The 24,455-nt window shown below is 44.4% G+C and overlaps 1 protein-coding gene across 1 annotated transcript in view; it reads right to left on the bottom strand.

Annotated features, from left to right (window-relative positions):
* Positions 1 to 1,516: 1,516 nt before the first annotated feature.
* Positions 1,517 to 24,455, bottom strand: part of col11a2 (collagen, type XI, alpha 2) — a 42,565-nt gene continuing 19,626 nt past the window's right edge. Inside the window, exons 6-65 of the mRNA XM_070984770.1 lie at positions 23,043 to 24,251; positions 21,540 to 21,659; positions 19,749 to 19,949; positions 18,732 to 18,785; positions 18,175 to 18,216; positions 17,892 to 17,954; positions 17,638 to 17,712; positions 17,308 to 17,394; positions 16,904 to 16,960; positions 16,617 to 16,670; positions 16,410 to 16,463; positions 16,041 to 16,094; positions 15,697 to 15,750; positions 15,435 to 15,488; positions 15,262 to 15,306; positions 14,961 to 15,014; positions 13,987 to 14,031; positions 13,819 to 13,872; positions 13,607 to 13,651; positions 13,068 to 13,121; positions 12,908 to 12,952; positions 12,718 to 12,771; positions 12,558 to 12,602; positions 12,274 to 12,327; positions 12,010 to 12,117; positions 11,414 to 11,467; positions 11,221 to 11,274; positions 10,961 to 11,005; positions 10,443 to 10,496; positions 10,169 to 10,213; positions 9,960 to 10,013; positions 9,798 to 9,851; positions 9,295 to 9,348; positions 8,919 to 9,116; positions 8,664 to 8,717; positions 8,339 to 8,446; positions 8,141 to 8,248; positions 7,960 to 8,013; positions 7,785 to 7,838; positions 7,456 to 7,563; positions 7,238 to 7,291; positions 7,074 to 7,127; positions 6,840 to 6,893; positions 6,656 to 6,709; positions 6,451 to 6,558; positions 6,240 to 6,293; positions 6,023 to 6,076; positions 5,871 to 5,924; positions 5,518 to 5,571; positions 5,099 to 5,206; positions 4,832 to 4,885; positions 4,440 to 4,601; positions 4,267 to 4,320; positions 4,073 to 4,108; positions 3,897 to 3,950; positions 3,505 to 3,790; positions 3,108 to 3,220; positions 2,780 to 2,848; positions 2,351 to 2,587; positions 1,517 to 2,001 (exon numbers count right to left, since the gene is read on the bottom strand). Coding sequence (XP_070840871.1) covers positions 1,855 to 2,001; positions 2,351 to 2,587; positions 2,780 to 2,848; positions 3,108 to 3,220; positions 3,505 to 3,790; positions 3,897 to 3,950; positions 4,073 to 4,108; positions 4,267 to 4,320; positions 4,440 to 4,601; positions 4,832 to 4,885; positions 5,099 to 5,206; positions 5,518 to 5,571; positions 5,871 to 5,924; positions 6,023 to 6,076; positions 6,240 to 6,293; positions 6,451 to 6,558; positions 6,656 to 6,709; positions 6,840 to 6,893; positions 7,074 to 7,127; positions 7,238 to 7,291; positions 7,456 to 7,563; positions 7,785 to 7,838; positions 7,960 to 8,013; positions 8,141 to 8,248; positions 8,339 to 8,446; positions 8,664 to 8,717; positions 8,919 to 9,116; positions 9,295 to 9,348; positions 9,798 to 9,851; positions 9,960 to 10,013; positions 10,169 to 10,213; positions 10,443 to 10,496; positions 10,961 to 11,005; positions 11,221 to 11,274; positions 11,414 to 11,467; positions 12,010 to 12,117; positions 12,274 to 12,327; positions 12,558 to 12,602; positions 12,718 to 12,771; positions 12,908 to 12,952; positions 13,068 to 13,121; positions 13,607 to 13,651; positions 13,819 to 13,872; positions 13,987 to 14,031; positions 14,961 to 15,014; positions 15,262 to 15,306; positions 15,435 to 15,488; positions 15,697 to 15,750; positions 16,041 to 16,094; positions 16,410 to 16,463; positions 16,617 to 16,670; positions 16,904 to 16,960; positions 17,308 to 17,394; positions 17,638 to 17,712; positions 17,892 to 17,954; positions 18,175 to 18,216; positions 18,732 to 18,785; positions 19,749 to 19,949; positions 21,540 to 21,659; positions 23,043 to 24,251 — 5,739 coding nt within the window. The 3' untranslated portion in view covers positions 1,517 to 1,854. The remainder of the gene's footprint in view (positions 2,002 to 2,350; positions 2,588 to 2,779; positions 2,849 to 3,107; positions 3,221 to 3,504; positions 3,791 to 3,896; positions 3,951 to 4,072; positions 4,109 to 4,266; positions 4,321 to 4,439; positions 4,602 to 4,831; positions 4,886 to 5,098; positions 5,207 to 5,517; positions 5,572 to 5,870; positions 5,925 to 6,022; positions 6,077 to 6,239; positions 6,294 to 6,450; positions 6,559 to 6,655; positions 6,710 to 6,839; positions 6,894 to 7,073; positions 7,128 to 7,237; positions 7,292 to 7,455; positions 7,564 to 7,784; positions 7,839 to 7,959; positions 8,014 to 8,140; positions 8,249 to 8,338; positions 8,447 to 8,663; positions 8,718 to 8,918; positions 9,117 to 9,294; positions 9,349 to 9,797; positions 9,852 to 9,959; positions 10,014 to 10,168; positions 10,214 to 10,442; positions 10,497 to 10,960; positions 11,006 to 11,220; positions 11,275 to 11,413; positions 11,468 to 12,009; positions 12,118 to 12,273; positions 12,328 to 12,557; positions 12,603 to 12,717; positions 12,772 to 12,907; positions 12,953 to 13,067; positions 13,122 to 13,606; positions 13,652 to 13,818; positions 13,873 to 13,986; positions 14,032 to 14,960; positions 15,015 to 15,261; positions 15,307 to 15,434; positions 15,489 to 15,696; positions 15,751 to 16,040; positions 16,095 to 16,409; positions 16,464 to 16,616; positions 16,671 to 16,903; positions 16,961 to 17,307; positions 17,395 to 17,637; positions 17,713 to 17,891; positions 17,955 to 18,174; positions 18,217 to 18,731; positions 18,786 to 19,748; positions 19,950 to 21,539; positions 21,660 to 23,042; positions 24,252 to 24,455) is intronic.

Here is a 24,455-nt window from a genome sequence, read left to right as displayed (position 1 = left end):
CAATGTTTAAAAAAACTGAATTTCTACGATGCATTTACGCCAACTCAAACAGTAGCAACGACAAGGAAATGTGACAGAACTGGAGAGTCACCATTTAATCATTACAGTGGAAGCAAAATTGAACAGCACAGTACAGTTGATGCAAACACTAAAAAGGGATATTACAATAAAATATGGCCACAGATTCTTTGGTTCTACAAAAGGAGTTTGGACAGGGCGTGAACAGAAGCACCATAACTCAGGCTGGCAGTGAGTTTAACATTTAAGTCACTCGCTTCACTTGAGCTTCAAGTGTCAGCGACAGGAAATAAATACAAATGAAATATACCACATTTGACTGGAATATTTGGTGGTCGTGGTTTTTTCTTTCTTAATCTCAAAGCACCCTGTTTGTTTTAAATAAATACAATAGAATATCACTATTTCTGTACAAATGGAATGTAATGCACACTTTCCCCTGTAAAAAGCTTTATGAAATTGTAAAAGAGACTAAAGAAAATGAAGGACTCAGAGTGAACACTAGAGGTTTTATGCTTTGGTATAATTAGCACCTTGCCACACAGTTTCTTTCAGTAAATCATTCATTTTATTCACTGCTGGAAAAAAGGAGGGAACTTTGAATCTCATATACATATTTAAACCCTGATGATGTTCTGTGCTTGGACGCCAAATGGGAAAACGTGTTCTGGATGGAAAACGACAATCAAAGTACCCAGAAAGTGACTCAGCAAATACTGGACTGGTGTGTGGTAGCGACCCTGGTAGCCTGATCCACGGTTTAAAGAAGAATCAGCCCTTAACATGCAAGTACAATAGCATCAAGTTTAGCACAGTTTACAAAAATAATGGCTTTTAAATTCACTGTCACTGCTGTCCAACGTTAACACGAGAACAATTCAAAGAGAGGTCGCGGATTCGCTGGAACGCGACAAAAAAACGATCGATCCGACAGGCAGGACCCAGCTGGAGTCGTCGGGTCAGCTCCTTCTTTTTCTTTCTGGGTGGAAACTGGTGGCTTTGATTCTTTGGTTCCTTTTGATGCAACAACATAAGAGCTGAGAGTTACTCTGCATTTTCAGTGTGAGCAACGCGACTGACGAGTCGCTTGGACCGAAGGTTTCTGTCAGCCCCACAAACGCCAAAGCTGTGATCCAAGACGCAGCCGAACTGTTTGAAGCATCGATCGCTGCACATCTTCTCGGCCACAACGGAGCGACCGTCAGCCGCGCTGCTCACGCTGTCAACGTGGGATTAAAGGAGTGGAGATAATGTCCGAGGGTGACCCTTTTTTTGGGAGGAGGAGGGGGGGAGGTAGAGCAGGTGAGATGAGTGGAAAAAAAAAGAGACAGCGGGGAGGAGAGAAGAGTGAGAGGGGGATCGGAGACGGGGGGCTTCAGGCCTGGAGTCGCTGGCTCGCTCTCTCTCGGCCGGCCCCCTCTTCGCTGCTGGTAAAGAAAACACTGTTTTATTTCCCGAAGAACTCTCTCCTGGTTTTTTTCTTCCTTCGTCGCGGCCGATGGTCTCCTCTCCGCGAGCTTCTTATCTCTCTCCTCTTTTCTTTTTTTTGACGTCCATTAATTGTTGGGAGGATGTTGCGTTCCCAGGCACGTGCGTGAGCGTGAGTGCGTGTTTGTCTCACAACAGCATCTGTGTGTGTAAGTGTGTGTGTCTGCGGGTTTGTGTGTGTGTTTCATATCATTTACAAGTTAATTTACAAATTACTGGGCATGTGTGTTTCTTCTATATAAGTGTGTCTCTAAGTGCGTGTGTGTGCGTGTGTGTGTGTGTGTGTGTGTGTGTGTGTGAGTATTTGCATGTGTTGTTCTTTGCGTGTGTGTGTGTCTGTGTGTGTGTTTAGCCTTGGAAACAGACAGGTCCCACTTCAAAGCCAAACTGCTGGTTGCTCTCCCCAAAGTCTGACACCTTGATATCCAGCAGAGGAAGATGCTCCACCTGAGGCGTGTTCACCTCCAGGACTGTCCTGTCAAAGCCTTTACGATACTGCAGAGACACACAGACGGACACGCGTCACAAACAAGGGTAGCGTGTGTGAAAGTAAGCAGCATTTGGCCTTATTGTTTGTGTAGTAAATCATAACGTGATGTCAGAGTATCAACATATTCATCAAGTGTTAATCAGCACGCATCAACAGCGCTGAACGGTAGCTCAGAACCTTAAAGCTCCCATGAAACACTACTGCTATGTTCTTCATGTGATGCATTTCCTGTTCAAACAGGATGTTGAGGTGGGAAACAACACAATCTGATGGTTAGATGCTACATGTGTTACCCTGCTAGTGCGTGTAAAGGCAGGAAGTGAGAGTTTTCCAGAACACAGAGCTCAGACTCACAGAGCAGCCGTCCACCAAGGCTTTAATGTAGGGGTTGGTCTCGTAGCTCAGGTCCTCCTCGTTGGCGCCCATGAGGTGCAGCGCCCTGTCGTAGCTGTTCTTGGCGCTCCGGTCGGCCCAGGCCACCGAGCGGTGGCAGTGGTAGGTGAGGTTCTGGCGGGCCTGGACGCTGAGGAGACGCAGGAAGCCCAGCTGGACTACGCCCACAGGCTCGCCGTTAGAGTCAATGTAGGAGAACTGGGAGGAGGAGGAGGAGGAGGAGGAGGAGGAGGAGGGAGCAGAGTGGGATTAGGGGGAAGGACAAGAAGATAAAGAGGAGGGAATGCAGATAAGAGGAGGGGATGACGACAAAACAGAGGGTAATTAAGAAAAGATAAGCTATTTACTAAACTAAACTGTAAACTAAGAGCTTCACAGCTGGTTACTGACCTTACTACCAGTGGAGAACTGACTGTACCAGGATCCTGGAGTCTCTCCGTTCCAGGAGCTCATCTTCACCTGCCACCACACATTACAGTCAGACATGTTCGGTTTGAGTCGTGCAGTGAGTGAGACAACAACACAACCTGGACAGAGTTTTTCTGAGTCACGAGAGCACAGAGACCTTTTTGGTTTTATCATAAAAGTGAGAAAACGATTGTTTTCTTTGTGCTGTAGATGAGCCTACGGTGACGAGTGCAAAAGCATCATCTGCCTCATTTACATGTTTTCATGTAGACTGAGAGATTTTTCAGTGCTGCTGACTCGTTGGACTGACCGTGTCGACGCTCTTGCTGGGGTAAAGGCACGTCTCCGCTCCGTTGGTGAAATTACAGAAGACCTTGAAGGAGTCTCTGGAGCAGCCCTGGTTGGGGTCAATCCAGTAATCGCCTGCAGGGGGCGACAGAGAGGCAAAGCATAAAAACTCTCAAAGTCAAGTTTATTAAAAACAAAAGAATCTTTAGTTCTTTATTATTATCATTGTCAGTATCATTGATCATTGTTTCTACTTCTAACTAGTTCCTGTTAAACTCTCTCTTGCAGAAAAAGTCTTTTTTTCCATCACAAATATTTTCCTGTTCAGCATCATCCACAGGTTGAAACGACATTGATCACCACACCAGGACCACAGCCTGATTGAGGGATCATGACTCTGGGCAGGCGGGGTCTCTCACCGTCTTTGAGCTCTGGCTGGCTGAGGTGCAGGTCTTGGCAGGTGCGGGCGGGGCTGTCCTGGGTGCCCAGAGGGAAACGCATGGTCTCGATCTCCTGTCGAAGTGAGTTGAGAGAGCCGAAGATCTCCTCCATGCCTTCGCTGCCCATCAGGAACTCGGTGCCAGCGGTGTCGGACGCAGGCATGTCGGGGTCGGATTCGGGGAGCAGCTGGCTGGCGTCAATGGAACGCTTGGACTTAGGACTCCTCTGGATGGGCAGGGGCTGAATGACCTCGCCAGGTGGACCCTGGACAGCAGGTTTACATTTTAATCAACTAACTGACAGACAGTGAGGGGCGATGAGTGAGCAGAGGACAGTTTCTTTCTTTCACAATGAAAGGTGAAGGACTTACAGGAAGCCCTGGAGGTCCTTGCACACCCTTTTCTCCCTTTGGACCAGCGCCTCCCTGAACACAGCAGAGAGAGGAAAGAGTCAAAAAGCATTACTGTACAGCAGGTCCAAGTCAGCACGTTCTGTGGACTATTTCATTCATTTTGTGCCGTACAAACAGTCTTAAAGTATACTCACAGAAGAACCCTTAGCTCCTTTGATACCTTGAGGACCCTGTGAAAGACACAAGGCTTCAGTTTAAAGATGAAAACCATCCTTCAGTGTTTTACTGCTGTCACTCATTTCTGTGGTAACATCATAATAACATGTGGGGAACTCCAAGAGGAAGCAGAAAGTGAGAAGTCGTGTTCACGGGATAAAACGGCACTCACAGGCAGACCAGGAGGACCAGCAGGGCCGATGGGTCCGGTGCCTCCACTCATTCCCTGTAACAAAACACCGGACGTTTAACATGAGAAGAGATCTCACACACAGTTATCCACCTGAAGGTGAGTAACGCTGGCTGAGCTGCTCCTATCTAACCCGTGAACGAGGTCAGACTTACGGTCTCTCCTTTTGGTCCAGAAGAGCCCTGAGGCCCGGGCAGACCCCTGTCTCCCTTCTCTCCCTGCTCTCCTGGGGGTCCAATGAGACCGATAAGACCTGGGTGTCCCTTCTCTCCCTTGGCACCGGGGTCTCCACGCAGACCCAGCAAACCAGGAGGTCCCTGCAGGAGGAGAAGAGGAGAAAGAAGAGGAGGAAGACAGCGAGGAGGAGACAAGAAACATGAAAACCAGGAGAGGAAGAGAGAGACAAGAGGAGGAAAGGAGGAGTGAATGAGAGAGCAGGAGGAGACTGAAAAAAGACTGAACTGAACGACTTCTTTTACTGAATGCACTTCGTGCCAAACAGCAGAGCGGATGTACACATGAACACAGAAAGGCTGTGCTGTCTTACGATAGGTCCAGGTGGTCCTTTCTGTCCAGAGGGTCCTGGAGATCCTTGCTCACCCTGAAGCACACACACAAACACATTTAGCAGGCGGTGGCCACACTACACAACACACTACACACTACACACAACACAACACAACACAACACAACACAACACAACACAACACAACACAACACAACAAATAACACACACATCAGCTGGTCCTCCTGAAATGTTGGATTTTCTACTGGTCACATTAACATATTATCTATCTCATCTATCTTTACTGACCACTGATCCTGGGAGTCCTCGGAGACCTTCTGTTCCTGGTTTCCCTGGTACACCCTGGGGGCCCACAGGGCCGGTCTTTCCTGGGGGGCCGACAGCACCTGGGTCTCCCTGTTAACAATGATGAAGAATCACAGTTAAAAATGTTTTAAAACAGCACAGAATATGTATCACAACTGCCTAACAAAATAAAATGGGATGAGAAAAGGCACACAGAGAAATATGTTTCAAAATAAAAGCATAGTTAGTGATTTATCCAATCATCGATGGAAATGATCATCACCAGGAAGTGAGACAGTGATGTGATGCCAGCTTTGGTGTCTTCATTTCACTTTTGTATTGTTTGCTATGAGCTTAGACTGAACATTATCACTGCAGAACCACAGGGAGGTGAAGAGTGGACTAAAAAGCTCTGGACTCACCTTAGTTCCCTTCTCTCCCTGACGTCCCTCTGGTCCTCTTGTTCCAGCAGGACCCTGGCAAATAAAATACCCAACACTGCGTTTACAAACCCAAATATAGTCTGTGGGGTTAAATTCCATCATTGTATGTCAAGTAACGGCCACTTCCTCTTCTTCTACCTCTCAAAGTATACAAAGGTTGACATGAACAGGTTTTATGCTACAACTTTTACCGACTTCACTACACAAAAAAAGGCCTCAGGCTGTCACACTGAAGGACAGAAGCCGAATGGATGCACGACGGAGACGCATTCATTCATGCCACTGGTATGCTGGTTCGACCAGTGCCTGTCAAATGAGGACGGCGACCTTACCCTCTTTCCTGGGGGGCCAGGAGGTCCGTTCTCACCAGGGGGTCCAGGGGAGCCCTGCAGGAGGAGGCGACAGAGCAGATTGAGGGTACTGAAATATTTTTATAACACTTCGTATTACCATACAGTATCTGCATCGTTGCATCTGGACGTACAGATTCTCCTGCTTCGCCATCTTCTCCTCTCTCTCCCTTGGCGCCATCTTGACCCTGAAGGAAAACAGATCAGGCTTAGTGGTTTTTCTTCTTCTTTTCGGTTTGAAGCTCAACAAGCTGAACTGTTGGCAACTGTGCAGCTACGTACTACACAGCTTTGAAATCTAACAGAATATATCATTGATATGGTGCTAAAGGTGAAAAAGGGGGTACTCACTCTGGGTCCAACCTCACCAGGGGGACCAGGATCACCAGGGAAACCGACAGGACCCTGAAGTTAGACAAAAACAAAACGTCACCTGAATCTATGGCAATAAAATGGGCAGAGAAAAGAATTATTTTGCTACAGTGGAGTCTATAGTCATTGATCTGTGTGGCAATGTCACTGTGCGTGTGTGTTCGTGTGCATTGCATTGTGGGTGTCGTACAGGGTTTCCTTTGGGTCCGTCGTCTCCAGGTCGTCCTCGTCCTCCAGCAGGTCCAGCAGTTCCAGGCTGTCCAGACTCTCCCTTCTCTCCGCGCTCTCCACGAGGACCCTGTCAACAGGAGCAGTTCACTCACAGATGCTGCTAACAGTCAGTAAAAGCACAGTATCCTGATGGCTCAGCCCAGCTTTCAGGGTCAGACACACACCTTCTTTCCGGGCTCCCCTCCGATTCCAGGTGGTCCGGACTCACCGGGCTCTCCCTGTGGAGCAAAAGCGTGTTTCTTTTAGTTCTCAGGACAAGCTAAGTTTAATTCACTTATTTCTTTGGAATCATCAGACTCATACAGAAATACGGCTTCAATGTTAGAAAAACATCATTTATCTCTGTACCTTCTCTCCAATAGGTCCAGGATTACCCAAACCACCGGGAGGACCTTGAGGACCCTGAAACACACAAAAACCATTCAGACAAAAAGACTTGACAGATCGTTATTTTTAAAAGAAACTCATTTAACATGCTACAACTGACAGCCAATGCTGCAGCAGCGCGGTAATATCTCCACAACAGCTCTTTGTAGATTATATATTATTGTCATTTTATAAATGAGAGCTGTAAACACTCACGTCAGCACCGCTGGGTCCAGCAGGGCCACGAGGTCCTGGAGGGCCTGGAGGTCCCTGGAAACATAAAGAGACTCACACTTTTATCATCACTTAAAATTTTATTAGGATAAAGTAAATCACAGCTGCAGTCATTATGATTGATGTCACATATTTCTGAAACTCACCAGAGGTCCAACATCTCCTGTCTCTCCCTTCTCACCTGGTGGTCCTGGCAGTCCCTGCAGGACAGAGACGAAAGTTACACAAATCATTAATTTAACTTCACAATGTAGCAAAATATTATTGCAGAAAACTTCATCTAAATATTTGCATCATAGTCTGAAATAAAGATTAAATGCAGATTTCAGTGAGTCTGAGGTGAGTATTGTAGCTTTTAGTTTACCTGCAGTCCGATGGGTCCTGGAGCTCCTGGGAATCCTCTGGTTCCTTCATCACCTTTAGCTCCAAAAGGCCCCTGCTGGCCCCTTGGTCCAAGCTCTCCATCAGCACCCTGCACCACAGAAGAAGAAAAACAGAAACAAAGACATGAGAGAAAAGCACACGTTTTATATCCTGGTCTGTTGGGAATAAAACAATAGCAGGGACCCACCTAGAAACCCAACTAGCACCAAACGCATCAACCTGATGCATCAAATTAATGCAACCCGGATCAACCACCTGGCCCTGCAAACTGTCTGATTCTGTCTTCAAAGAGTTAAAGTCTGTACTTACAGCAGGACCAGGCTGACCAACTGGACCCATTGGCCCGGGTGGACCAGGAGGACCCTATAGACAAACAAAAACAAGCATTAAAACACTGAGCAAAACAACAAAACAGCGGTGATACAATAAAGAGAGAAACAGCATCGTCAGACAACTTTAATTCACACAAGTGGGCCTCACTCACATGCTCTCCTTTAGCTCCCTTGGCGCCCTTCTGACCATGCTCTCCAACCTCACCCTGCATTGACAAACATCATGTTACAGCAAAGACAAGTTTGAAAGTCTTTATGACACATTATTCTGGATGGTTAATAAGAAAATCTAAGGACGTGTTGGTGTGAAGACTGTTATTTAGAGTTACTGGCCTTGTCTCCGTCCTCTCCAGGTACTCCAGGTGATCCGGCAGGGCCAGGAAGACCCACGGGACCCTGCACTCCATCGCGACCTGCAGGCCCAATAGGTCCTTTCTCACCCTGAGCGGGAGAAAAAGAACAAAGAGGAGAATCAGAGGTTGATAGCTTTTCTTTGGCTGCAATGACAGTGTCTTTCTCCAGAATACTCACAGGAACTCCCTTCTCTCCAGCGGGTCCAGGGGGCCCCTGAGGGCCTGGTCTGCCAGGGGGTCCAACAGGTCCACCAGTGCCAGCTGGTCCTCTCTCACCAGGAGACCCCTACAAAGAATCATAAAGACAATACAGATCACAGCAGGTATTCATTACATGAATACTGAAGTATTAAAACAAAGTGTATTACAGACAGAAATGATGTACTGACCCAAGTCAAAGTAACTAAATCCTCTGTTCAGAAACTTTAGTACTTTAACTGAGCGGACTAGCTGTATTTATTCAGTTTTATGAAAATGAACCGTTCATATGGTTTGAAACGTACAGCAGGTCCAGGAGGTCCGGCAGGTCCTTCGCTTCCCTTCAGTCCTCCACCGCCCTGGAAGAAAAGGCAAGTATTGATTAAACAGTAATATTTCACTTCACCTCTGCCAGACACTTTTATTCAGACGTGAACTTACTGCCACCAAAGGATCAACACAAGCTTAAAAACACTCTCTTAAAAACAAAAGGCAGCTAATCGTTGAGCTAAAAGTGTGTGCTTGGTGATCTATGCAGTGTTTCTCTTGGTCAAACTCACAGGGGTTCCAGGCAGTCCTCTCTCTCCAGGGAAGCCTCTCAGTCCTGGGGGTCCGTCTTTACCGGGGCCTCCGGGGGGTCCAGGGTCTCCCTTGGTGCCCTCCTTTCCTGAGGGACCAGAAAGTCCCTGCTCTCCAGGTGGACCTGGGGGTCCGGGGTGGCCGCGCTCGCCCATGGGGCCGGTCTCTCCTGATGGACCCTGGGAGGATGGACATGGAGAGGAAATAAAGTGCAAATGCAAAGAAGGTGAGAGTGAAAAGTGGGCAGAGAGGAAAAAAAAACAGAAATGAAAAGAGGACAAGATGTTGTTATGAAAGCGGATGTGATTTAGTGAATCAGCAATGACAAGAATCTGAACCAGCATTCAGAAAACTCACCTGAGGTCCAACTACTCCAGGAGGCCCAGGTGGACCCATTTTACCTTGGAAACCCTGCAGGAGAGAAATACAGTTCTCAAAAAATCTGCAAAAAATTGAGCCTCCATCTTACTGTTGAGACGCATCATCACATAAGTAATCCACATCTGAATCATCACGACAACTCAGCTTTTCTCACAACCGCCACAGTCTGAGCTTCATGACTGCACAGAGGGCTTTGCCCACAATTATGTGTCCACTCAACACAAAACAGAAACCAAAGATCAAGTCTGAAGAGTTATTTTAACTGGACAAAGGACGATGAAGAAACATCAGTGCATATCAGCTTTATAAAGCACTTAGCTGATTATTGCACTAATATGTAATTTACTGCATATTTAAATGTGTAGATGCCTCGATTAGATATCTAAAGAAAGCTATAAATACTTCACTGGAGTTAGCTGAGTTTGACTGGAATCAGGGTAAAAGTCTTAAAATCATCGGTCAAAGAAAATACAACTTACAACTTCTCCTCTCTGGCCGGGGTGTCCAGGCAGCCCATCCTTTCCTGGTGGTCCCTGTGAGGAAGCGTCAATCAACCATCATTTATTAATTAAATCTCGATCTTGAGAGCTGTCCCTACAACATCAAACCCAGAACATTGTGGCATTAAAAGGTTTTCTTACAGGAGGTCCCTTTGGTCCGGGGAAGCCATTGGCTCCCTGAGGCCCGGGCAGTCCCTGGAGAGACAACAACACATGATATGATAAGAACATGTAAGAAGAAAGAAGAGAGCCATTCAGTGTCTGAGCATGAGGCACAGATTTGAATGTAAGCTCTGACGTGGTGCTAACCAGCAGGATATGATGACCTGTGATGAAGGTGAAGCACTCACCCTCTCGCCAAGAGGACCAGGAGGGCCATCACTTCCTGAAGTTCCCTAAAAAAAAACACAACGCAGTAAATAAAATATTACTAAGAACTATTGCTCATTAATATCTTTGGCTTATTGAAATGGGCTTCACTCCAATAAAGTTATTTTGAGGTAAAGATCTAAATAAATGAGTGTGTCACCCAGTGTCTGAAGCAGGACGGCACAGAACAGGAATGAAACATGAAAATACTGAGTGATGTCTTCATTTAAACTGTTGTTCAAGGTGAAGACAAACCTTTGCTCCTGGTTTCCCAGTCGCTCCCCTTGGTCCTCTCTGGCCTCTGGGGCCCTGATGGACACAAACAAAGAGCATAATTAGCAAAAAGCTTCCTCCATCAGTCAAAAACAATGTAACAGCGATGTTACCTTTGATTACCTTGATGGTCAATGAGTTTTTAATTAAGCAAATCGGGTCTTAAAGAATATCATAACGTTCCCTAAAAATCTTGTTCCCATCAGTGGTTTGAATTCACACCTTGCTGCAGTGATGCACAGGTGTACTAGGTGTACTGTGATGTCACTGCCAGGCGGGGTTGAAGGTGCAACGAAGGACCAGAACCAACCACACGCAGCACCAACGATCGACAGACCTGAAACTTTCAACCAGTGAAACTCTGCTGTTCACTTTGGTGCCAACTATTCTTTAACCTCACGAGCAGAAGTGACAGTTTTTATCCATCTGTGCTCAACAGCTCGAGTGGGAAAAAGGTCAAAGAGCTCAGAGCAGAATGAATAATAGATGTGAAACAGTACCGTTGGTCCTCTTTGTCCTCTTGGTCCTGATTTTCCAGCAAGACCCTGAAAAAACAAAGAAAAAACCATTACAGACTGGGTCAAACGGCCTGTATTTTACTGTACCTGTCAGGACTGTGTGTTACTATAGAACTATAGAACGTAATGTACAGGATCCATCCGTCTTATCTGTGTACAGATCAGTTATTTGACACAGTCGCCGCTTTGATCGCTCATCACTCAAAGCTTTAAGGAGCTGAACAGTCTGACCGTCGACTTACCCTCGTTCCCTTCTCTCCATTTGAGCCAGGGAATCCTGGGAATCCAAGAGATCCCTGAAAAACACATCAACATCTCAGCATCAGCACTGTTTCTCAGCACTAAGAGGTCAGGTGACCACTCTCGGAAGAAAGCCTCCTGGATAAATAAATGAGTCAGTGAGGAAGGTTGGTGCTATATGTGTGCTCTTCTTACCTTGGGTCCTTGTCTTCCAGGATATCCAGGAAGTCCAGATACACCAAGTTTACCCTGAAATCACATGAAGACATCGTTAATGAAAGGGGCACAACATCTGTGACAGTGTTTAGACATTACCAGCCAGTTACGGAACACACTGTGTAACGATGATGTGTTCAAATTCAGAAAAGATAAAGGACAAATGAGAATCGGCTGACGTTGTGCTCAGCTGTGCTGCACTCATATACACATAACAAAATGAAAGACAAAATGTCCCGCAGACACTCAAATATTTAGTCACAGTAAATACCACAAAATGAAATCAAATTTATTGAAATATTCTTGTAATATAATTACAAAACACTATAAATTCCATGTTTAAATGTCGTGTTTCATTCAAGTGCACATGAACGTAGAACCACAAGAGGGCAGCACAGTGATATTTCCTGCCTGTACTCTGTGGAGTGGCTTAACCTTCATTTTTTTTTAAAAAAGGGAAACATCTTGGGAAATTTGTTTTTCACTTTGATGAATAATAATGAAATAAGGAAATGATGCGAGAATATCTCATGTGGGTCAGTCATGCAGTTTTGTCCTGAGAGAACAGGTCGTACCTTCTCTCCAAACAGTCCAATTGGTCCGATCTCACCAGGAGGTCCGATGCGACCCTTTGGCCCCTCTGGACCGTCCTCTCCTCTGGGCCCTGGTACTCCAATCTCACCCTGCGAGCAGAAGACAAAGCAAAACCATCAGAATAAATCAACACAATATATACAGAGTAATTACTCAATCAAAAAACACAATACAAACATATGAGCAATGAATCAATCAATGCCTTCATTCATCCATGACTCATTCTATTAATGAACTAGTCTTACCCTCTCTCCCTTGGGACCAAAATCTCCTTTAATTCCAGGGAAACCATCTTCTCCCTAGAAACACAAACAGCACATGCAGGACACACTCAGCAAAAGAGCTAAATCAACCTTGTTTTTCATTTGAACTCAAAGTGCTTTCAGACAAAGACCAGCCGTGTTTATTCCAACATTTTGCTACTGTGAGTTGTTTCTGCGACATCACTACACAACTGTGATGTAAGAGAGGGTTTTTCTGGAGTAAATGATGTAAATTTGGAAGCGTTAAACTGCAACGGATCACTTACCTTCTCTCCCTTGTGGCCCTTCAGTCCACGGATTCCTTGACCTCCCTGCAATCAAAGCATTGCATAATCACTGATATGCTCAGGAATATTTAAGTTTTGCGTTTCTTCACGCAGTGTTAAATCTCAAAAAAGGAAAAGTAATGTGTTTATTGATGCTGACCTTGATGCCACGAGGGCCAGGATAGCCGATAGCTCCCTGGGGACCGCTGGGACCCTGCAGGAGATCAAAGAAAGAAGGGCGAGTTTACAACATAATAAATACCTTAAAGTAAACACGTGCCAGCAAATGTACAGTAAATGTGCATTTTAATCCAACTCTTTCAGATGTAATGTCTATAATTGACACCTACGTGGTTTCCTTTGGTGCCAGGAGGCCCCTCCTTTCCTGGGTGACCCTGAGAAGTGAAGACAGAGAGTTCAAGCTTCAGGAAGGACATCCAGTGTTTGTGGATTCACCATAATTCAGTTTTTGTGATAAAAAAAAAAGAAAAAACAAAGACAGAAACGTACAGGTGGGCCGTCAGCTCCAGGCATTCCTGGCAGACCTGGTTTTCCTGTGGGACCCTGTTGGAGAAGACAAGGTGGTCATGAGTGAGAGTTCAGAGGGAGGTGGTGCTGCGCCCTGTTTGGGTAACTGCCATGAAACACCGTAAGAAGAATAACTTGTGCTAAAAACTGTGCGGCTACCAGGCTGACAGGTATTCATCCACAAGGTTTCCTCTCATCAAGTTTTCCTCTCATTACTCCAACACGTACAGCAACATGTCTCACAGACTGGGAAGGATGTGGAATGCTGCAAAAACACCTGTCTGGATCATTCCACAGGTAAACAGGCTCATTGATAACAGTATCACGATAGGGAATGAAAGGGGCATCCTGGAAAGGCTCAGTCGAGGATGGAGCGAGGTTCACCACTTTGTGAACACATGATTGGATGAAGGATAAATGATAATTGCATATGTAACTATATATATCTCCCAGAACAAGTGTACTTCCTGTATCTTGCCGTACTTTTAATGCAGAGTATCTACATGTTTTTGGTTTCTTACTTTCTCCCCTGGGGGTCCGAGGGGTCCTTGAGGTCCTGGCATTCCCTGCATGAAAACAAAATAAAATGTGGTCAGTTATTGGAATGAAGAAACGCTCTCAACATCACTGTTTCCTTTTATTTTTGTGTGCATGTGAATGCACGCCTATGCCCTCAGCACACAACTTCAGATAATAATATCACGAGATACTGGCCAGCTGTCCTCTGTCTCACCTGAGTTCCTGGGGTTCCCTGCTGACCTGGAGGTCCTGGTTCTCCTTGAGGACCCTGAGAGACAGAAATTCCTCATTAAAAAAAGCTTTGTGTTACTATAGCAGGTGCCGATACTAATTAAGTTCAGATAACACATGATTATATGATAACACGGCAGATAACACTGACCAAGTTTCCCTTGGGACCGTGGGGTCCGTCGTTTCCTCTTACACCCTGAGAAGAAGAGAGGATAAACGGAGAAAAATCAGACTGGAATTCTGAACAAAACTGATGTTAACCATTCAAATAGATAAGAACTGCACATACTAATAACTAACTCGCTGAAGTGAGGGCTTCTGTCCAAAGCCATTATCTGCAGTGGGAACTGAAACCATCTTTGCTTCATGCCACTCACAGCAAATTGGAGATTTTTGTGATGATGCTGTATGTGTGTCTTCAGATTTGTAGGAATCAGCAGGCACTTAAACACCGCTGCTGCCAACTTTACACATAAATGTGTTTGGAAAAGAGTTGTAGAAAGCCTTTAGTGGCTCCAGAGGGAGCTGTGTGAAGTCTGCCTGAAGCGATGCTGGTTGGGGCTGAACAGGACAAGTTTGAAAATGACAAATCTGAGGGTGGGGAGTTAGAGAAGAGTGAGATTACCAGACCTCCGTAGCCCACTCCTCATTTCTGCTTGAGGCTAGCCGCTTGAGGCTACATTAGCCACTATTAGCATAACACACCTGAATGTCTGACTGAGCTGTTGGCAGTCGAGTTGCATTATGGGTAATGTAGGTGCCAGGTTTTGTGTGTGGAATGTGTGGAATCAAAAAGACAATATCTCTGCATCTATTTTGATCCTTTAAAAAATTGAATCAGACAACATTGAGGGAGCTAAACCACTTCAGCCAAACTAGTACATATAAATATGAGTGTCAAATGGACAGATGGGACTGGGCTGCCTGAATCCTGGTGTCTTGGTATTGTTTTAAGGTGACTGTGGGAACATTACACGTTCATTTTTAGATTGCTGGACATCCCCGTCTCTATATCAGGAGGGTTATTTCAGGAGAGGCTGCGGGTGTTCAGCGGTCACAGAGGGACAAAAACAATGCAGCTAAAATAACTGGAGCACAATGTGGTTTGAAAATGTTTTCACTCACAGGAGGTCCAGGGATTCCAGGAGGACCTTTAGGTCCGAGCAAACCACGAGGTCCCTAGAGACACACACACACACACACACAGACGTGCAGACACACACACGCAAGCCAAGATCAGTGAGTCATCAAAGACGTAAATAAATCAGAAACAATAATGTAGATGAATATGAATGGGAGGTCAGAGGTCAAAAACAGCTACAGCAGCATCAGGACAAAGTCAATGTGTAGCGGTATACTGATTGTGCTGTTACAAAAGAGATGGGGGAGCATAAGTGACACACTGTGTTGTCATTGAAACACTCACTGGTTCACCTGGGAGACCCCTGGGTCCAACGTCTCCGTCGTCTCCCTGGAAAGACACACAGAAACATCACGGCAAGAATGAAAAGATGCTGATTATTCACAGTTTCGGCATGACGCGATGATGATGATAATGATCTTTTGGTATCATTTCAGATTCTTTTCATGTCTTCGTACCCTCTCTCCGTCCTCTCCTTGAGCTCCCGTGGGTCCCATCGGTCCTGTGTCACCCTGGGGGAGATGAGAGTGGAGGAGTGAGGAATCAGAAAAAAAAATTAGCTCTGCTTACATACAGATACTCAACTATTTAAGTTCTTATACATATTCAAGAACAGACAATGTTGTTTTTACCACTGTGACCACTGTCACTACTACCACCATACAAATAACAATAAGACTGTGTGAGGTGTGTGTGGTATTTTGATTTGCTGTGACTCACCCTGTGTCCTTTATCACCGGGCAAACCAGGAAGGCCATCAAAACCACGGTCACCCTGAGAGAGAGACACAGATACGTAAGCCATTATCAGTGCGCTGAAGAAGAAAAAGATGGCTTAATCATACTTCTGCGTAGCTTATGAGGTTACAGATTTTTCATTTCACCAAGACTCAGGAGGGACATATGTTTAATTAACGTCACAGGTAGATAGAAGAGTCTGTTCCAGGACTTTCAAAATGGCAGCCATGTGACAAGATCAGCTTCAAACACAGAGCAAAAATCACAAGCCAGTACAGTTCATTTTGACACTGTCTATGAAAGAAAGTCAAGGAAAGAAAAGGTTACCTTAACTCCAGGCTCTCCGGGCATTCCCCTGGCACCATCAGCTCCAGAACGGCCCTGTTAGGAGACGAGCAGAGGAAGAACGTGTTTTAAAGTGCTACTGCGTGTGCGACAGCAGTTGTACCACTTGCAAATACCCATGTTTTGTGTTTGACAGGGCACACTTGGCTAACATAGAGAGGACGGGTCTATAGATGATTCCCTGTCTAAAGTGTAGAGAAGACTTCTTCTTATTGGTTGGAACATCTACAACATTTACTGCATTTTTTACGAAAACTTGCAGTAGCCCCTGATCCTCTTTGAAGTAAACAGATAATGAACGACTTAATGAAAAAGCAGTCACAAGGTAGGTCGGCCATTTTTTATACTCACTCTTCTTCCTGATTTGCCTGGAGGTCCCATCACACCCGGGGATCCCCTGGTGCCCTGAAAAATGAATTAGATGTCTGTGATAAATTTCTGTCATCAATCTGAACTACTACAGTATACTATAAGTTCAATAATAACATGAACAATACTGCACAGTTAAAGGAAAGGTTAATGACATGATTTGACATGCAAGCTATGTAAATCCATCACCTGAGGACCAGGGTCTCCACTCTCTCCCTTCAGACCAGGACTTCCTGGATTTCCCTGAAACAGACACACTAATTATCATCATCCTCACCAAAACCACGCCCCCCAATGAAGATAAGAAAAAAATGCTGTTTTAAAATTAAGAAACGTAGTAAAACGTAGTAAAAACCCTTGTACTGGTCAAATTTGCTGTATTGTGTAGAATCAGACAGATAGTGAAAATGATCATTAGCAATGACAAAAACAAACTCGATATGAACAGGTAAGGTTCCAGGTGACAGATAACATACCAGGGGTCCAGGGCGTCCAGTGAATCCCATTGGGCCAGGGGGTCCTTTCAGAGCCATCTAGAGACAACAACATCTCACAATCAGCGATGATGGAGGCACACGGCTGCTTGTAATGTTAGTGGTGTATGAAGAAAATTTTAAATCTCTCTGGACGAGAACAGTCCGTCTTTTGCTGAGTGTTCTTGTACTAACTTCAGTAAGTGAACGGTCTTTTTTAACATCAATAGCAAACAAAGGATGTCTATAAAATCATGTGTGCATACATGTTACTATACATCTATGGACACAATGTTCTTCAAAGACGGGGACAATCTCAGGCAATGGCGATGTGTCAAGACTCCTCTGATGTAATCCTCGAGGCAAACTAACCGCACAGTGGAAATGAAGCAAAAGTGACGACTGACCCTGGCCTGAGACAAGATGGCTGCTGCCTGGGCTTCCTGTGCAGAAACGACAGGACCCTTATCTCCTCCACTCTGACCGAAACGGAACTGCAAAATCAAAAGAGGAAAGCAGTGAGGAACTGCCAACGCATGGGTCCTTGTGTGGCCAGCATCAAGCCGTTGCTACAGGTATGTGTACTGAACACACAGAACTGTGGAGAGTAATGAACATGGGCCAAAGTATTAAAGGTACCTAAAAAGTGTCCACAGTGGAACAAACGTCACTCACATTTATGGACATTCAGAAAGTATCCGTCTCTAATAAAGCATCAAAAGTTAAAGGTGACTCACAGGCAGCATGACTGAGGTTCCAGGAGGTCCAGGGACTCCATCAGCTCCGGGCAGACCAGGCCTACCAGGGGGGCCCTGGAGGATGGAGAGAGGGAGGGGTGAGGTGGCAGGTTCAAGGACAGAGTGGAAGTGAAACACGCTTCTTTTGTAAGAGCATATGTAACAACCAATAATGTCTTAAAATCATCTGTGCACAGACTCAGCACTAAGGTCTCTATAAACGCCAATTTCTCCAGATGAAGTGAAACACTCACCCTCTCACCAGGGTCACCGACAGAGCCAGGAGGTCCAGAAGAGCCGGGGGGGCCAGTAGGACCCTGAGAAGGAGGAGGGTACAGACTCAGTGAGCTGGCCAGTTTCTATGTCACTGTCAGGTGCAGTCTGATTACAGTGTTACACAGAATATCCTCAACATAACATTCAATTAATAAGTGTACTGGCTAAAGTGGTAGCTAATACTGACAACAAGCAAGAGGAGCAAACCTATGGGAGTATTAATAGAATATTTAGAGCTAAGTAAAGCCATCATTTACTTACAGCAGGTCCCTCAGGTCCTGGAGGTCCTTCAATCAGCATACCCTGCAAAAATCAAAAGGACTTAAAAAAATGTACAAAACCTGACAGAAGGAGAACAAGAACGTTATGTTTGTAATTTAGTTTTTGGATGGACATGGATGCTGCCGTTTGAACAACATGCTTTCTAATTCATAGGGGGAATAAGTTCCCAGTTAGAAACTGACAGCTAATGAACAGGTCACTAACACTGATACTGACTCACTGGTACCAGTTTAAACAAACAGAGTGGTGTAGGTAATCAGGTGGAAACACGTACTGTGATCACGTCACATATATATGTAAGGTATTAACTGCACATTAATAATCTAAAAGGTGAATGCGTGTTACGTTTTAATCACAATCCCAAATCTATCTTGGATTACTTTGGAAAAGCAAGACTGTGATCAGAAGGTTGCTGGTGCAAACCCTGGAGCGTCTGCGAAACATGATCAGAGGAAGCTTTCCCTTTGTGTCACAGAACTAGCCAGTTTAAATACACATGCTCAGGTAAAGCGGCATAGAGAGAATTAGAAACTCACAGGCTCCAGGACAGCAGACTCTCCTTTCTCTCCTTTCTGGCCTCTGACGGCAGCCTGAGGAAAACACACATGTAGCCAACAACACAGTGTAGTCAGTACAGAGGTACTTAAACACAACCATTGAAAAAAAAAAAAAGAAAAAAGACCAGCATTCATAGAATGCATATGACAGACAATGATGTTTTGGCAGATGCACATTCACATAGAGATACGCACATTAACACTACTATTCCACTGTATAAAACAGCATGAAATGAAAACCTGCTTCGCTCGTGATAAAGACATAAGCTTTTGTCCAAACAGCGATGATTCAATGGTTCTCCAAACGGCCGGTCCATTACTTTTGCATGGATACAGAGAATCATCTGCGCTTAGCAGCTCTAAATGAAGCCACACACACTGAGATAAATGGCATTCAAGACAAAAGATGCAGCAATTGTGTCCCTGCACTTCCAAATGCCTCTTTATGCAGTGTGATAGTTCAACTTATCGTTTGTGTTTATTAGGATCCCCAATAGCTTCTACCACGGTAACAGCTATTCTTTGGGGTCCTGAGTTTAAAAGATTAAAACCCATTTCAACCACTGATGTGGGGACAAGGTCCTTTAGTATTTGAAATGCATTCAAATACAGGTTTCTCTGTGATTGATTGAGCTTGCCTGACTTGTATGGTGGCCATTCTGAATTCACTTATTTCACACTTTGGGTGGGAAACAACCAATACATAACTGCAGTCAAAGGTGTGGCTGGTCCTCACTTATGTGTTAAAGTGCAGGTAACTATGGCTACATTTTCTATCCCAGCCCTCCGGATAGTTTCCTGTAGTGCCATGTGTGTTCAGATTCACCAGAAGGTCAACAGGTCTCAGAGTGGTAAAAACAAAAGATTTTTAGGGATGGCAAACTCAAACAAGTCATTTGAGAGGACACTGAATACAGTTTGACAAAGACTAGGATTCAGAATTGGTTGAAAGGGATTTTTTTTTTTTTTTTTTGCCCATGAAGCAAAACGACTTACGCCTCCCTCATCTGTCACAGCGGACAGGGCGGGGCCCATGTTGGTATCGACCTCTCCAGTCTCCTGTAATGGCTCATTGTAGTCCCTGTAGGAATAGTCGTATTCCTTAAGGCCCACGTCCCCAGTCACATACTCCTCAGTGAAGGCCTCCTCGCCCACACCGCCTGCCTTGGTGGCATCTACCTCCTCTCCTGCCTGGGGCTGGGTTGGGTTTATCAGAGCCGTGACAGGATAGAGAGAGGGGCACGAGAGGATGACCCAAGCAAAGGAAAACAAAGATGAGAGAGGAAGAAGGGACAGGGAGAAGAGGAGGGAGAGGAATGTGTGATGAGGAAATGTTAGAGAAATGGAGAATGAAAGAACAGGGGGAGTGGAAGAGGGGAGCATATATAGAAATAAGTGAGTCTTACCTCTTGCACATGAACAGTGACATAGGGACAGAAAACAGAAAGACATCTGGCAGACTGTGGGGACTCTATTAGTCCCTCATGCTGTAAATTCAGTCAGACTTTTCTCAGGTGAATTCTGAATCAGCAGGTTTAAACTGCGACCTTGAATCTTGTGTTAATCATCTATTGTTGTGCTTGTAACAGCACGTTTCCACCAAAGCACATCCTCATCAGCTTGTGTGTGAAGACCTGTGTAACCAAATGACTTCTCCAAATCTGCCGAAATCTGACATTTTAAGGTCATGCTTGCTTCATCCCTAAACACACAGAACTGATATGAAGCACTTTGAGAAAACAAACCTCTGCTATGTGCTATGCAAAGCAACAACTACGTTATTTTCTATTTTACTTACCACAGACGTCTTAAACAAAATAAATCCAGTGGGATTATGCTGCACTGTTATCTCATATTAAAAAGTAATCATTGAAAAAGTGAATACATATGAAGCACTATGACAACAAACTGTGAATAATGTGTGTATCTGCTTTGAAAACATACTGTATAGAAGTGACACGTCTCATAGAAACATTAGTGAAAACATCCTTTACATCAAAATCATACAACACAAAGTCATCAAAGCAGCTTATGTGGATAAAACAGCAATGATGACAATATGGATTATTGAGAAACTGATCAGAACAGTGAGAAACTCTTTCTCACTGACAGTTTTCTGACAGTTTAGGGCTGTAAAATAAGCCACAGCAACTACCGTATTCTTTAGCTCAGTTAGATGTTTATCTCAAAGTAGAATGCATTATATTCATCTCCCTTTGGGTAAAACTGCACATCAAATATTCCTACGTGGATCCAATTTTCACAAGACTTTTGTTCTTATGACAAGATCAAAACCTGATCAACCAAGGATCTTGAGATGAGAACAACACAGGAATCTTGTTGTTAAGGAAAAGAGGAGCCACATAAAAATGTCTGATGATACAAGCAGATGAATGTGGTGCATTCTCTTTTGACAATGCTTTTCTTTTAGGTCTTGTCTTGTGGCATCGGTGCCAACAAAACACTGATGTCTGGTTAGAAAGTTGTAAAGAGAGACACAGAGCTATAACTACTTGGTTAAACTACAAAGACTGGGCTCACCACCACACTGTCGTCTTCCTTTGGTGATGGAAATCTCCTAAACTAAAATGATGATTTATTCTTGTTTTTGTCACCATGTGCTAACTGGTAACTTTTGACTTTTTATACTTTCCTGTGCAAATTAAGCAAATCATTGTGGAGATTTGGAGTTTTATTTATGGGTATGTTCTTCATAAGGTTCATCTATTCTGTCGGTCTTCATCCTCTTGATCTGTGTCACTGATCAGTGTGTAATTTTCTTTTTACCTGTGCTGGGATCTCTTCGTGTCCAATCACCTCACCGTCTGGCAGTGGGACCGTCTCCTCATAGTAATAATCAGTCTCTGTAGGGGTGTGGCCAGCCTCGGAATATTCAGTGTCTACATCCTGATTGGTCAAGTTGACAGGAATTGGGGAGCAGGGAGGAGGTAAGCAGATTTGATTGGAAGAGCGTGGTTAGTTCAAAGTCTGCTTGTAAGTGATGACGAGTTAAAAAAAGAAAATGGAACACATCATAAAATTGTGGTTGCCAGAGGCAAAGAAATTTTTACAGGCAACTCACATTTTTAAAGCTGTAAAGATCCATTTTAAAAAGAAATTTCAGGTAGCTCAATAACTATAAATGTTGCCATATGCAAGATTTAGGGAGTCATTGAGACTACTTTACTGAGATTTCTTTTTATTGTATTGTTGAAAACTTTTTAAAGCTTTTTAAAGCTCACAAAGCCAAGACTCATGAAAGGGTGAAGTCTGCTCTTACTGGAAACCGAATTGAGAGCCTCTATCCATCCCTTCAGGTGAAAACATCATAACTTGATGCTTTGGGATGTCTAGTTTCACCCAAGACCAGAAAACAGAGAGAGAACACCAATCAGCAGCCTCACAGAACATGATTCAGTGACTTCAACGCAACAGTCGACGTATGCTATGAATTTTCCAGAACCCACTGATGACCATGAACCTCACGTCTCTACTTTGAAGCATGTCGGCTTCACACAGCAGACTACAAGGTGAATTACATTTAACCTCTAATGAAAACACATTTAAAGTGTGCTTTTCAGTTTCTGTGAGGCTGCTTTATTCATATTTAATACAAAAAATATATCCAGAGACAGAGAAACAGGTGTCAGAGAGAAAACACAGGTACCTCAAAAAAACAAAGGAAGGATGACAGAGTGACAGGGAAGTGTTGTTGTGTTGCTTGTGTATAGAACGTGATAGGATTTGTGTTTTCTCAGGTTTAGTTTTGTGCCATAGCAATCCATGCTCATTCATTTGACCGATACGTTAAAAGTTTCCCCCGAAAAGAAAGAGACGGAGTGCTGGAGTGTATTCAGGTTCTGAGATCCAGTTTCAGCAGCTTGAAGGTAGGAGTATGAAGTGAAGTAAAGAACAATGAAACTGTACAATTAGCCATGCTTCAATGTGCACCGCTGTATCATATCATATGGAGAAGTTGGGTTGATCGTGAAGATCATATGATATATAAACAGAGGAGAAGTCACCCAGCTTGGTATGAACCAACTTCCATTCTGAAGACCAGACTGTCCACCACCAAGGATTTACTTCAAAATTTGTACTGCCACTCATCTACTGAAAGATCAGACTAGTCATAAAAGAGATCCCCAAAAATGGTAAAATTCCAAACATTAAGTTTCACAAAAATTTTGTTGCAGACCCTGGATGGTGGAAAGACCTGGCAGCCAGATGGGAAAGATCGGACATACCATTCTGGTAATTCCGACCCAAACATGGGCCCTCCTGTTGTACCTGTTGATAACCGTTGTTAATTTTCTTCGCTGGGACTGCAGTTCCACTCAGCGCAGTCTTGCCAAAGGGTGGGAAAGGTTTGTGCTGGGATTTGACATTAATGTCCACCACCATCTTGGATTTCGTGGGTCTGGGTGGAGTGGGCCGGACTGGGGCAGATGTTGAAACTACTTTCTTCGGTATGGCGACCTTTTCGACCACATTCTTCACTACTTTGGTCACGGTTGATTTGACCAGAGGGACTTTGGTGACCACAGTTTTAACTTTGGTGACCTCTTTGACCTCTGCATTTACTTGGGTTTTTGCTGCTGGAGCTTTGGTGACCACAACCTTTGCGGTTTTTGTAGTTTCAGGTTTTGATGCTTTTGTGGGTTTAGGTGACTTAGTAACTTCTACTTTGACAGCTGATTTAGCTGCACTGACCAGAGTCTTTTCTGTCTTTTCTACTTTAACAACTTTCTCAGTCTTTGCTTTTGTAGTGGTTTCAATCTTTGCCTGATTTGCAGCACCAGTACTAATGGCCTTCTTTTCTACCACAGTAATAACTTTGCCACTGCCATTTGCCTTAGCCCCACCGTTGACTTTATTCTCAGCTTTGCCACTGACTTTGACTTTGACCTCTTTAACCTCGATGGAAGTTTTGCCATTTCCATTGGCTTTATACTCTACTGTAGTTTTGCCATTGATGTTTCCAGTAGTCTTAGACACAACAGTGACTTTTCCATTTCCACTGGCTTTCTTTTCTGCTGAGGATTGTCCATTTCCGTTACCAATGACTTTTTTCTCGACTACAACCTTGCCATTGCCATTTCCATTCACTTTGGCCTGAGCTGTAGGCTTGGCATCTGCTGTAGCTTTGCCATTGGCATTCGTTTTTGATACGATGACTTTTCCATTGCCATTGTTGTTGGCTTTAGTGGCACCATTTGTTTGCTTCTCTGCAGCAAGTTTACCATTGCTGTTCTTGGTCGGGGCAGCTGTGGGCTTAGATTTAGCTGCTGTTGTTGGTTTGATCTTAGACAAGAGGATCTCTGCTGCAGTGGGCTTTACTTTGGATGGCTTGGCTGTTGAAGACTTGGGAGCTTTGGTGGGCATAGGCACCTTGACTACAAGTTTGTACGGTTTAGTCTTGGCTGGCTTAGCTGGAGTGGGTTTCACTTTGACAGGGCTGGATTTAGTGGGAGCTGCTTTTCCATTGGCGGCCTTCTTCTAATATCCGAGATTATTGTTTAGTTGAGATGATGTTTAGTATGTAAAAGTGCATATTAACAAAGACAGGGAGAGAAAGTGGAGGAAGACAACGATACATGGAAGGGTTGGGTGGGGGTGAAACGCACAAACAAGGGATGGACAGAAGGAGAGAGAAAGACAAGAGTGGATGTTTTGAGAAACAATGACATAAAGATGGCCAAG

The sequence above is a fragment of the Chaetodon trifascialis genome, chromosome 17 (genome assembly GCF_039877785.1).
Source record: "Chaetodon trifascialis isolate fChaTrf1 chromosome 17, fChaTrf1.hap1, whole genome shotgun sequence".
Taxonomy (NCBI): domain Eukaryota; kingdom Metazoa; phylum Chordata; class Actinopteri; order Chaetodontiformes; family Chaetodontidae; genus Chaetodon; species Chaetodon trifascialis.
Note: the sequence above shows the minus strand (reverse complement) of the source record. Positions and strands in the feature narration are given on the sequence as shown.